This window comes from Saccostrea echinata, unplaced genomic scaffold, assembly GCF_033153115.1.
Source record: "Saccostrea echinata isolate AGI-Se365-2 ecotype Australia unplaced genomic scaffold, CSIRO_AGI_Sech_v1 ptg000023l, whole genome shotgun sequence".
Classification (NCBI taxonomy): domain Eukaryota; kingdom Metazoa; phylum Mollusca; class Bivalvia; order Ostreida; family Ostreidae; genus Saccostrea; species Saccostrea echinata.
The window spans coordinates 11,378,962-11,393,237 of NW_026889772.1; the positions used below are offsets into that span (position 1 = coordinate 11,378,962).

The following is a 14,276-nucleotide window of genomic DNA, read 5'->3' on the forward strand; positions in this document are numbered from 1 at the left end:
AATTATACAATGCAAATGCAAAAGATCGAATATTGCAACGTTTGACATGCCATACTTTTCCGCGATTTTTTTCTTCTTTTTCGCTACTAGTATTTTCTAAAGGTACCTCTTCGTTTAGCTAGACCTGTAATTATCTATATATGCTTAGATTTGGAGTTAGAGTTTCACATAGGCAAGTCTTAAAAATGTAAGAAAATAGATTCGCGGAAATACTTTCTGCATATTGATAATGTATTGATAATGTACATTTCAGGTGCATAATTTTCCATTTTTACTGTATAACTTTTATTTGTATTCTATAATTTTCCACTTGTATTCTATTTTCCAGTTGTATTCTATAATTTTCCAGCTGTATTTTTTCTATCCGGAAAATTATACAATGGAAATGGAAAATTTTAGAAACAAATGGAAAAGATCGAATATTGTAACGTTTGACATGCCTTATTCCGAGAGAAAAAAATTCATAATTCAATTACTGTAAGATCCAAGACAAAGGCATCAGAGTAAATAGTAATATCTATATACTGAAAATAACTCATGGCGATAATAATCAAGATCTGCCACCATCAGCACAGATAAACTACATGTATGTGTTACTAGTACCTTTCAAGCTCAAAGATCAACACTAAATTAAACGAAGACGACTTCAAATAAAAAAAATCTCGTCTTTATTTACCGTTTGTAAGATATGGTAATGTTAACCAGAAAATCCCACCTAAAATAAACACATCTCATTTTCGGGATAAACTCTATGTTAGACATTGTCCAGCTGAATTTCCATCAAGCAAACAAAACATACCAAAATGAGAGGTGAGGGTTGACGTGATGTAATAATCTTATATTATACATATAAAGACTCACCAGAAAAATTCAATTACTGTTAATTAATCTTTGAATTCGCTGACTTACGTTGTTTTTTAAATCGTCGAGTTGTTGCTGTGTTAGTCTATGATTGTCGTGTGTGTCACCAAAGACTTTCCCTTTCTTAAGAGCTATCTTATCAATCCCATCAGGCTGAAATAAAAAATAAAAAATGTTTTATCGTGCATTTACGTCATAACGATGTTTAGGACGTTATATAGTGGCATCTTTAATATGAGATATGTTAATAACATATGTTGATAAGAACAACTACATCATACATGAAATATTTTAATAAGATAATCCCTGTATGCTATATAATCTTCTGTACATAGTTGCTTTTTTATGGTTGAGGCTATCTGGTACCGCTTGCAGGGTGGCTGGCAGGAGTTATCTCTCCATAAGTGCGTACGAGTTATCTCGCATTACAACGGTGATAACCATGAATTTGTACCCTTATTAAAAAGTTCCACATCAATCGTTCTGTAGAAAGGTTAATGTTTATTTAATATGTAAAACATAATAGTTAAGAAAAAGAAAGGGAGCGAGACAAATATAGTCCTTTAATTACTGATTTCGGAGCATATAGTGCACGGAGCCCCCCTCCCCCCCCCCCCCTAAAAAAAGTATGATGAAGTTCTTTTTAAATTATTTAGTTATTTTATATATATATATATATATATATATATATATATATATATATATATATATATATATATATATATATATATATATATATATATATATGTGTGTGTATTATTTTATGCACATATTTTTATTATTTATTTATTTATTTATTTTTGTAAATACATACCTTTTGTTTATCACTCGAGACTACGATGTTTTCAGTTACCTTTTGTTGTTATTCTTTTCTTTTGACAATGTTCACTCGCTTTGTCATTTTCGCAGACATATGGCACGATAACCGAACGTCTTTCTTCTTGAAATTGAAACTCTTATAAATTAAAGTAAAACAAATTAGGGAATTTTGAATCCCACTCCATGTATCAGCGAATGCCGGTATGCAAAGACTGTACATAGACTCTACATAGACCTTTTATTATATACTTATTTACAATCTAATCAAGGGTCGAAAGGAAGTGTTTCTGAATGTCTCCAAGTTATTAACAGTTCTCTCTGTCTCTGTCTGTCTGTCTCTCTCTCTCTCTCTCTCTCTGACGGTAGTGAACCCCTGACTCAATCCGTGCTTGCTGTGCTCTACATTTATTCTAAATTTCAGACACTTTTTGTTAGCTTTCTAGTCATCATCTTCTAATTCACCGAAAATTTTTCTGTTTTTTTTTTTCTTTAAAATATTTCATCCCATATTTACACAGTGAACATAACAATGCCATGATAACCTTGTACAATTTACTAATAATGATAGCGTTTATAACATAGGTCCAACTAGTATTTCAAAACTATCCCAAAAATATAATTCGGCATCTATATGTATGCCCTCCCCCCACTCCCGATGAAAAAACTAAAAATTCTTAAACCAGTATTTAATAATGATATTTATTTTCTTTAATGCAAAATATGAATAGGGGAATGTTTTAACGCCGAGTATCAACATTTAATAGTTCTAAATATGTGTATAAAAGTTTAGACATACTAAAGTCACCTCTATCTAAGTTTTGCTAAGATTGTCAAATCTTAGCATGCTTTTAGTTACGGTATTGTTTGACCCTGTACATTCTTCAGTCCTTCTTAAGCAAGGTCTTAGACTTAAGTACCCTTTATGTTACGACACCCAGAAAATGAAACTGCCCATCTCTAACAGGTACTACATTACGTAGCCTGTAACTGTAAAATATACAGATATCGAGATATGATACTTCCTACCTCTAACAGGTACCAGATTACAGGACAACCTACCTTCAACAGGTACCAGATTACAGGACAACCTACCTCTAACAGGTACCAGATTACAGGACAACCTACCTCTAACAGGTACCAGATAATGAAGCTACCAATCTCTAACAGGTACCAGATTACAGGACAACCTACCTCTAACAGGTACCAGATTACAGGACAACCTACCTCTAACAGGTACCATAGTTCAAAGCTTCCTACCTCTAACAGGTACCAGATTCCAAAGCTACCTGCCTCTAATAGGTACCAGATTTTAAAGCTACCTACCTCTAACAGATACCAAATTACAGGACAACCTACCTTCAACAGGTACCAGATTTCTAAGTTACCTACCTCTAACAGGTAAAAGATTTCAAAGCTACCTACCTCTAACAGGTACCAGATTACAGGACCACTTACCTCTAACAGGTACCAGATTTTAAAGCTACCTACCTCTTACAAGTACCAGATTTCAAAGCTACCTACCTCTAACAGGTACCAGATTTCAAAGCTACCTACCTCTAACAGGTACCAGATTACAGGACCACCTACCTCTAACAGGTACCAGATTTTAAAGCTACCTACCTCTAACAGGTACCAGATTTTAAAGTTTCCTACCTCTAACAGGTACCAGATTACAGGACCACCAACCTCCAACAGGTACCAGATTTTAAAGCTACCTACCTCTAACAGGTACCAGATTTCAAAGTTACCTACCTCTAACAGGTACCAGATTACAGGACAACCTACCTCTAACAGGTACCAGATTGCAAAACTATCTGGTTCTATTACTACGGCTTTAATCTCTATTATGTACCAGATAATGAATCTACCTACCTCTAACATCAGATTACGAAGCTTCTTACTTCACTACGTAAGTACTAAGAGGTACCAGATTATAAAGCTACTCACCTCTAACAGGCAACGGGTTATAAAACTACTTACCAGCATGACGTACCAGATTATGAAGTTTCCTACCTGTAAGATGTACCAGATTACGAATCTAAATACTTTTTACAAATACCACATTCAGAAGCTGCCTACCTCTTACAGGTACCAAAATATGAAACTTCCTTACTGTAAGGGGTACAGTATTATAAAATTTCCTATCTGCATGATGTACCAGATTATGAAGCTACCTACCTGTCAGAGGTTCCAAAATATGAAGTAACTTACTTCTGACAGGCACCATATTATGAAGCTACATGTACCTACCTGTAACAGGCACTAAATTATGAAGCTACCTACCTGTTAGAGGTACCGGATTATGAAGTTACCTACCTCTAACAGGTACCAGATTATAATCTACCTACCTATAAGGAGTACCAGATGATGAATCCACCTTCCTGTAACATATATCAGATTATGAAGGTGCCAACCTCTAGCAAGTTTCAGATTTTGAAGCTATCCAACCTGAATTAGGTACTGTGTTTTTAATTATAAATAAGTCGCCTGCGTGGCGCAGTGGTAAGAGCGTCTGCCCTAGAGTCGCGGAGTAAGGAGTTGACCCTAATGTCGCGGGTTCGAATCCCACTGTGGGACGTAGAGACCGGTTCTTCAGATCATGAGACCGTATAAACTGAGGTCCCGTGTCGCAGTAGGTGCTGGCACGAAAGAGATCCCTCACTGCTCAATGGCCCTGAGTATGGGTCAAAATTTGTAGCTCTCCACCGGAAGGTGGTGGCGTTTCCATATGAGTGACAAATTCTCGAAAGGGACGTTAAACAACAAAACAAACACATTACTAGTAAACTAATTGTTCTCGAACAATTAGAGGTCTTTCCACCTTCTTTAAATTTCATATATTTTTCACATTTTACTCTATAAAGTTAATTTTTATACCAAAAGAATCCATAAATGGCTTGAAAGATAGAAAAAATGAAAAATTTAACAAATTTGAAATGACCTTGACCTTTGACCTTGAACAAATTTTCAAGGTCAAAGGTCAAGGGTCACATTGCACTTGACCCCATGCTTCTATGTCTTTTACTTATAAAGTTATGAGGTTTAATAGTAAGCGCAAAGACGTTAAAGGGCGATAACTCATATAAGGGGTCATCGGATACTTTTGCACTGAATAGATTGAAGTTGTGTCTAAAGACCCTGAAGACATTGGTGAAGGTTTTGTGTCTCTACAGTTTATGGTTTCAGAGGAGTAGCGATAACAAGGTTTTCAGTAAAAGGGGCAATAACTCTTAAAGGGGTAAATCTTAGGGGACAAGCATGAAATATTTGAAATAGTTTTAAGAGGACATATTAATGGTACAAAGATACTTAGTATACATTGAAAGACAAAAGAGATATAAAAAGAGCTTAATTTCTCATTTTTTGAATGACCTTGACCTTTGACCTTGACATAAATTTCAAGGTCTGAGGTCAAAGAATCTTATCCAGTTAGTTTCATGTCTCTACGACTTATCGTTTTGAAAAAAAATTATTATTTGTAAACTTCAAAAACTTTCAGGGGCAGTAACTCATAAAAGGGCTCCACGAGTACTTTCGCAATGAAAAGATTGAAGAGTCTCCTCAAATAGTCGAAGACATTGGTGAAGGTTTCGTACCTCTACGGTTTACGGTTTCGAAGGAGTAGCGATAACAAGCTTTTATTGCAAAAGGGGTAATAACTCTTAGAGGGGTCAAAGTTCATATACGCAGGGTCAACTGTAAAAATCTTTTAAAGAGTACATTCTTATAGACTATAAATCTTTTCGATATATCTTGAAACATAGAATCACATCAGGGGGTGGAAAAATAATAATAATAATAATAATAATAATAATAATAACTAGTAGACTAATTGTTCTCGAACAATTAGAGGTCTTTCCACCTTCTTTAAATTTCATATATTTTTCATATTTTACTCTCTGAAGTTAATTTTTATAGAAAAAGAATCCATAAATGGCTTGAAAGATAGAAAAAATGAAAATTTAAAAATTTTGAAATGACCTTGACCTTGACCTTGAACAAATATTCAAGGTCAAAGGTCAAGGGTCACATTGCACTTGACCCTATGCTTCTATGACTTTTAGTTTTAAAGTTATAAGGTTTAATAGTAAGCGCAAAGACGTTAAAGGGCTATAACTCGTATAAGGGGTCATCGGATACTTTCGCACTGAATAGACTGAAGTTGTGTCTAAAGATCCTGAAGACGTTGGTGAAGGTTTTGTGTCTCTACGGTTTACGGTTTAGGAGGAGTAGCGATAACAAGGTTTTCAGTAAAAGGGGCAATAACTTTTAAAGGGGTAAATCTTAGGGGACAAGTATGAAATCTTTGAAATAGTTTTAAGAGGACATATTAATGATGCAAAGATACTTAGTATACATTGAAAGACAAAAGAGATATAAAAAGAGCTTAATTTCTCATTTTTTGAATGACCTTGACCTTTGACCTTGACATAAATTTCAAGGTCTGAGGTCAAAGAATCTTATCCAGTTGGTTTCATGTCTCTAGGACTTATCGTTTTGAAAAAAAATTATTATTTGTAAACTTCAAAAACTTTCAGGGGCAATAACTCATAAAAGGGGTCCACGAATACTTTCGCAATGAAAAGATTGAAGAGTCTCCTCAATTAGTCGAAGACATTGGTGAAGGTTTCGTACCTCTACGGTTTACGGTTTCGAAGGAGTAGCGATAACAAGCTTTTATTGCAAAAGGGGTAATAACTCTTAGAGGGGTCAAAGTTCATATACGCAGGGTCAACTGTAACAACCTTTTAAAGAGTACATTCTTATAGACTATAAATCTTTTCAATATATCTTGAAACATAGAATCACATCAGGGGGTGGAAAAATAATAATAATAATAATAATAACGAGTAGACTAATTGTTCTCGAACAATTAGAGGTCTTTCCACCTTCTTTAAATTTCTTTAATCTTTATATTTTACTCTCTAAAGTTAATTTTTATACAAAAAGAATCCATAAATGGCTTGAAAGATAGAAAAAATGAAAATTTTAAAAATTTTGAAATGACCTTGTCTTTTGACCTTGAATAAATATTCAAGGTCAAAGGTCAAGGGTCACATTGCACCTGACCCCATGCTTTTACGACTCTTAGTTTTAAAGTTATCAGGTTTAATAGTAAGCGCAAAGACGTTAAAGGGCGATAACCCATATAAGGGGTTATCAGATACTTTTGCACTGAATAGATTGAAGTTGTGTCTAAAGACCCTGAAGACATTAGTGAAGGATTGATGTCTCTACGGTCTACGGTTTCAGAGGAGTAGTGATAACAAGGTTTTTTGCACAAGGGGCAATAACTTTCAAAAGGGTTAAACTTAGGGGACAAGAATGAAATATTGTAAATAGTTTTAAGAGTACATATCAGTAATGTAACAATAGATAATAAATCTTTAAGGACAAAAGAGCTATAGAAGGAAATATATTTTTCATATATGGAATGACCTTGACCTTTGACCTCCATATAAATTTCAAGGTCAAAGGTCAAAGAATCAAATGCAGTTAGTTCCATGTCTCTACGACTTATCGTTTTGAAATTTTTTGATTATTTGTAAACTTCAAAAACTTGCAGGGGCAGTAACTCATTGAAGGGGTCAACGAATAGTTTCGCAATGAAAAGATTGAAGAGTCCCCTCACTTAGTCGAAGACATTGGTGAAGGTTCCGTACCTCTACGGTTTAAGGTTTCAAAGGAGTAGCGATAACAAGCTTTACGGTGAAAGGGGCAATAACCGCATAAGAGGTCAAAGTTCAAACACGGGGGGTCGTTTTTCGGAATAACTTTTTATATCCAGTATCACGAACTATAAATTTTTTTGATAAGTTTTTCGGTATCAAAAGTCCTGGTGAGAAATAAAATAATAATAAACATAAGCAATTCAAGAGGTCTTTCCACAGAAAGGTGGAAAGACCTAATAATAATAATAATAAACAGAAGAATATCAATAGGTCTTTCCACAGAAAGGTGGAAAGACCTAATAAACGGAAGCATTTCAAGAGGTCTTTCCACAGAAAGGTGGAAAGACCTAATAAACAGAAGAATATCAATAGGTCTTTCCACAGAAAGGTGGAAAGACCTAATAAACAGAAGAATATCAATAGGTCTTTCCACAGAAAGGTGGAAAGACCTAATAATAATAATAAACATAAGCATTTCAAGAGGTCTTTCCACAGAAAGGTGGAAAGACCTAATAAATAATGTATCTCTATTAGGTATAAGATTATTAAACTACTACCTCGAACAGGTAAAAGATTTTGAAACTTTCTGCTTTTGATTAATAGCTTCATCTCTTTTCTCATGTTATATATTATGCCAACAATTACACATACATAAAACAAATAATGAGCCTAAGTCTTGCTACAATACATGAAAAATTAAATGTCATGGTTGTAAAGTTCATATAGTCGTTTTGTACATATCGTCAGTGACAACATGCACGTATCCTCATTGCACATAGTGTCGTCAATCGACAGATATTGCTGCCGGCTCAAGAAATTATATATATATATATATATATATATATATATATATATATATATATATATATATATATATATATATATATATATATATATATATATATATATATATATATATATATATATATTATATGTATTTTTTGTCGACATAATGAGCTTTCCCTTCTCGCACATATTGTCTCGTCACAGCTAGGGTTGCTTAATATGTTTTTGTAGTTTTTAGTCCCCTACCGGTGAAACCGGAGGGGACTATAGGTTTTCTCTGAGTCTGTCCGTCCGTCTGTCTGTCCGTCTGTCTGTCTGTCAGTCTGTCCCACTTGGTTTTCCGCACTTTTTTCCTGAACACTTGCAGATATTGAGCTGATTTTTGGTATGTGACTTTACCTTGATTAGTTATAGATCAAGTTTGCATTTCGTCCCGCTTCGTTGATTTTTGACGGAATTATGGCATTTTTAATTCTTAACGGGAACCAGATTACACTTGCCGGTAGGGGACTAGTATTGCTAATGCAATACTCTCAGAATGCTTGTTTAACTGGCGTACACTTTGTCTGTCCTTCTGTCTGTATGTCTGTGTGTGTTTGTGTGTGTTAATCTATCTATCTCTCTCTCTTCAAAACCTTAGTAAATATTCTTCAACACAATATATCGGCCACAAAATGTGCAAATGAACACAGTTAGTACATATTGTCGCCGACAACAATATGTGCCGATGCGCGACTGTACATTTTGTCGTCTATTATGCAGGATGAAAAAAAGGCTCGGTACATATTGTCGCCTCAGTATGTACCGATTGTCGACAATATGTCCAGTGAGGGTAGGTACATGTTGTCACCGACGACAATATGACATTGTGACGTCACCAGGCACGTAGCAACAGGAAGGGGCAGAGGGGGCCTGGCCCCCACTTTTTTCCGAGCATAACGTTTTACTATTGAAATGTTCATATAAAGGCCGGTTGCCTCCCCCCACTTTTTGTTGTAGTAAAGTCAATTAAGAGTAATGTAGTAGTGTATGAATAAAATTTGGTACTGAAAGAACCTTACCCCCCCCCCCCTCCGCAATAGCATTTTCGAGTTTTGTCAATTTCCTTTTTTTTTCTTGTCAAGCTTTTTCATGTCGGTTGAATTTTTTTCTTTGGCTGCTCCCTCCCCCCCCCCACTTTTAAAAACGATGCTACGTCCCTGACCGTCACAGCCCTGTCTAGCACTATATAACGCTTGACCCAGTGGCCAAGAATTTCACAAATCTTCACAAAACACCGTTACTCAATACATCTTTGCACTTTGTTTGACCCTAGATGCACAGGAGCAGAGAAAGAGATTTACTATAGGTTCACTATATATGTATAATCAATAGAGCCACTAAATAATCAACAGAGCCACCAAATAATCAATAGAGCCCAAACCTTAATACCGGAAACCCTGATCCAGAGGCCATATATTTCACAATTTTGGAAGAGGTACCCTTGCTTATCATAACTATGCACTTAGTTTGTATTATAAATACCAAGGAGTAGAGAATATTCTCACAGATGGCTTGGAGAATTTTAATGAAAGAGGGTGTTGCAGAAACTCGCGATTATTCCGTAAATCGAGAAAGACATTTAAGGAAGCTCTAAACACAAAAGAAAAAGTTTTTTTGACTTTGAGAAATATTATTTATATAAAGGTTTATATACTGAGTTTATCTAGTTTATTTTCAACATAGGGTACCTGTCATATTTCTCCAGAAAAAATGTTCAAAGACAATAAAGGACAAATGAACAGAAATTACTGTTGTCTACTTACACTGGGAAAATCCATGCAAATAATGTTTCTAATTACTTTATCTTGGTCTAATATAATGTTAAGAATACAATAATCTACCTCGTGTCATTTACTGTAGATTTCCATGTATTCCTTTGCTCATCAAAGAGCAGATCACTCTAACTACATAAAACACTACCATAGATTTAGAACTCTTCAGTGAGCAGTATTTAGAGCCTCCTTAAATACCCACAAGCATGAAGAGTTATCTCTAAATATAGACATGGCCACGTAGATGACTATTTATACGGCGGATATGTACAGCTTGTTATAACAAAACATTTCACATTTTACGTTTATTTCATGCATAGTTTTTCCTAACATAGACTGGCGACCTGTTAGTAAACTTTTTTTTCACATCTATGGTCACTGTCGCCATATTGCACGTGAAAAGTTAGAACGATAAAAAGCACAATTAATGGCAAGTGCACCTCGCACATCATTTTGAAAGATGTACTGTAGATAGCGTGCGTTAATATTTTTCAATATATAAAAATGTGTCCAATAATTACGCTATTGATGCAATATCCAAGAAATTCCATTGAGTCATTTCAATTTAGTTGTTTCAAGTCAAATCTGAGCCACTAATTAACAGAATAATAGCGAAACGAAATAAGTATGAAAAAATTAAATTATTCAGGAACTAAATTGTAATACCAAAAATCATCCAATTAAATTGCTTTGTTATGTTTAATAATTATTAAAATTAATTAAAATTGTGTTTTACTAGAGACTTTAACGTTTAAATAACAGCAACAAGTAAAGGAACTGGATTATAACTGTGAAAACCATATTTTTGCTTGCTGTACGAGATTCAAATGATTTCCTTATCTGTCGCTGATATATATTTTAATTACACTCTATAATCTTGATCAATCTTTTCAAAAAATTGAATTTTTCCTGTGATATCAATTTTTCTGTATTATGGCTCTTGGCATAGTAACATGTAAGTAAAACTCTGGAACTTGTTACAGGAAGAGTAATTCAAAATTTAATAAATCTTAGGTAGGTGATTCATAATCTGGTACCTGTATGTGATAAATAACTTCAGGTAGCTTCATAATAAAGTGCTGCATAGAAGTATGTACATTATAATCTGGTACCTGTTAGAGGAAGGTAGCTTTAAAATCTGGTACCTGTTAGAGGTAGGTAGCTTTAAAATCTGGTACCTGTTAGAGGTAGGTAGCTTTAAAATCTGGTACCTGTTAGAGGTAGGTAGCTTTGAACTCTGGTACATGTTAGAGGTAGGTTGTCCTGTAATCTGGTACCTGTTAGAGGTAGGTAGCTTTAAAATCTGGTACCTGTTAGAGGTTGGAAGCTTTGAAATTTGGTACCTGTTAGAGGTAGGTTGTCCTGTAATCTGGTACCTGTTAGAGGTAGATACCTTTGAAATTTGGTACCTGTAAGAGGTAGGTTGTCCTGTAATTTGGTACCTGTTAGAGGTAGGTAGCTTTGAAATAAAGTACCTGTTAGAGGTAGGTTGTCCTGTAATCTGGTACCTGTTAGAGGTAAGTAGCTTGAAATCTGGTACCTGTAAGAGGTAGGTAGCTTTAAAATTTGGTACCTGTTGGAGGCAAGTAGCTTTGAAATCTGGTACCTGTTAGAGGTAGGTAGTCTTGTAATCTGGTACATGTTAGAGGTAGGTAGTCCTCTTACCTGGTACCTGTTAGAGGTAGATAGCTTAGAAATTTGGTACCTGTAAGAGGTAGGTAGCTTTGAACTCTGGTACCTGTTAGAGGTAGGTAGCTTTAAAATCTGGTACCTGTTAGAGGTAGGTAGCTTTGAAATCTGGTACCTGTCAGAGGTAGGTAACTTAGAAATCTGGTACTTGTTGGAGGTAGGTTGTCCTGTAATTTGGTACCTGTTAGAGGTAGGTAGCTTTAACATCTGGTACCTATTAGAGGCAGGTAGCTTTGGAATCTGGTACCTGTTAGAGGTAGGTAGCTTTAAAATCTGGTACCTGTTAGAGGTAGGTAGCTTTGAAATCTGGTACCTGTCAGAGGTAGGTAACTTAGAAATCTGGTACCTGTTGGAGGTAGGTTGTCCTGTAATTTGGTACCTGTTAGAGGTAGGTAGCTTTAACATCTGGTACCTATTAGAGGCAGGTAGCTTTGGAATCTGGTACCTGTTAGAGGTAGGTAGCTTTGAAATCTGGTACCTGTTAGAGGTAGGTAGCTTTGAAATCCGGTACCTGTTAGAGGTAGGTTGTCCTGTAATATGGTACCTGTTAGAGATTGGTAGCTTCATTATCTGGTACCTGTTAGAGGTAGGTAGCTTTGAACTCTGGTACCTGTTAGAGATAGGTAGCTTTGAAATTAGGTACCTGTTAGAGGTAGGTTGTCCTGTAATCTGGTACCTGTTAGAGGTAGGTAGCATCATTATCTGGTACCTGTTAGAGGTAGAGTGCTTTATTTTTGTATCATGTGGCGTAAATGTCTTCTCCTTTTTTGTGTTTGTTTTTTGCATATTTAGAATAAAATTACCCTCAAAATAATCCAGTTCTCGATACTTTTTTCTGTTTAATCTTAATGTTTTGTTTTAATTTCAATAGAATGCATGAGGGGTTGATTGCTCAGCTATGTCCTAATTTCTTATAACAATCCACTCATGTTTGGCCACATTTCTCAGAGTGCCAAATTTAGATAAACTTTTATAATAGTTGAAGCATGAGCTAAATCTGTATAATCACAAGCACTCTTTACCACCAATACTAGTGTATCGAATGATAGGAAATAAACCGATATTTTTGTCAAAATGTCTCTAGTTTTTTTTTTTTTTATATGCATTTGATACTGTTTAATGGTGCCAAAGCATTAAAAAAAAAGAAATGAAATGAAGAATTATTCACTGAAAAATATTGAGCAGTTAGAATGAAAAGTTTTTTGCTTGCAGCAGCAAAAATCCATGAATTCTAAAACAGGAATATTATACAGAGAATTATACCGTTAAACTATGAGCATTCTTTTTTTTTTTTTTTTTTTTTTTTTTTTTTCTGTAATGCTGTTTATATCAAGACGCATCCCGTTCATAAAATTGCATATCTTGCATCAGGCGGGTTTCTCTCTCTCTCTCTGTGTGTAGGGAGGTGTGTGTGTGTGTGAGGGGGGGGGGGAGGGGGTAGATATTCATTGGTCTGGGAATCGCAGCTCTCCATTGATCCAGGGTTGTGCTCTCTAGGCAATATTAATTAAAAAGTTTGGGGGCAAAACCAAAGAGAAATTCCTTTATAGAAGCCAAAATATATGAATTAAATACATTGTAAATAAATAAATAAATACAACAATTAAATATTTAAGTAAATAAACTTCGTCATGCATATGTTTGGGGGGGGGGGGGTCACAGCTCTGTTAAACACCTTTGTTTCCATTTTATTATCATTAATGTTAAAATTATTGTGACGATTTTATAATCATTAATGTTAAAATTATTGTGACGACCTACCCCTTCCCCCTTACCACCCCCAAGTTCGCAAGATCTTAAGATCAGCAATTAGAAAACATAAATTTTTCTCTCTCTCTCTTAATTATTACGTTTTACATATTAAATACACATTAATCTTTCTAGAGAACGATTGATGTGGAACTTTTTAATAAGGGTACAAATTCATGGTTATCACCGTTGTAATGCGAGATAACTCGTACGCACTTATGGAGAGATAACTCCTGCCAGCCATCCCTGCAAGCGGTACCAGATAGCCTCAACCCTTTTTTTATGTCATGTTTCTGCTGTCAATTTTGACCTTCTTCTTTTGTGAGTTATTACTCTTTACGTATGCCCTCAAGGGGCCCAAATTGGTCTTAATAAATCTTATCTTATGTGAATCATATAATTATTTATCCCATGTTTACCCCTTTATCCCGTGGATATGACTCATTGGATAAATTTTTCATATTCCACAGTTAAGTGCAGTTGTGACGTCACAATGGTTTTTGCATTAGAGTGATGAAGTAAAATAAAGTGGAGTCCTATATAAAACAGTGTAAAACATTGGTTGTGAAGTATTAAACATGGGATAAAAAGAATCTCCCATGATTTGTAGTTGGATGTGACTTTTATCCAACTCGTTGTGTGTTTTTATCCCCTCGCCAAGGCTCGGGGATAAAAAAAACACACAACTCGTTGGATAAAAATCATATCCAACTACAAATCATGGGAGATCCTATATATCTTTATCTTTTTAAGATCCCATGCATCCGCTTCAATTAGTTCACAGATACGTATATTAAAAAATTAATTGAATTAAGAATGTTCATTTATTCAACAAGCAAACAAAAATTTGGAAACAAAGATCATGGTTTAGAAAGTATATAGACTG

At 35.0% G+C, this 14,276-nt stretch overlaps 1 protein-coding gene across 1 annotated transcript in view; it reads right to left on the bottom strand.

Moving 5' to 3' along the window:
- Positions 1–14,276, bottom strand: part of LOC133191282 (MAM and LDL-receptor class A domain-containing protein 1-like) — a 127,725-nt gene that overhangs the window by 101,084 nt on the left and 12,365 nt on the right. Inside the window, exon 5 of the mRNA XM_061327034.1 lies at positions 910–1,014. Within this exon, the coding sequence (XP_061183018.1) occupies positions 910–1,014 (105 nt within the window). The remainder of the gene's footprint in view (positions 1–909; positions 1,015–14,276) is intronic.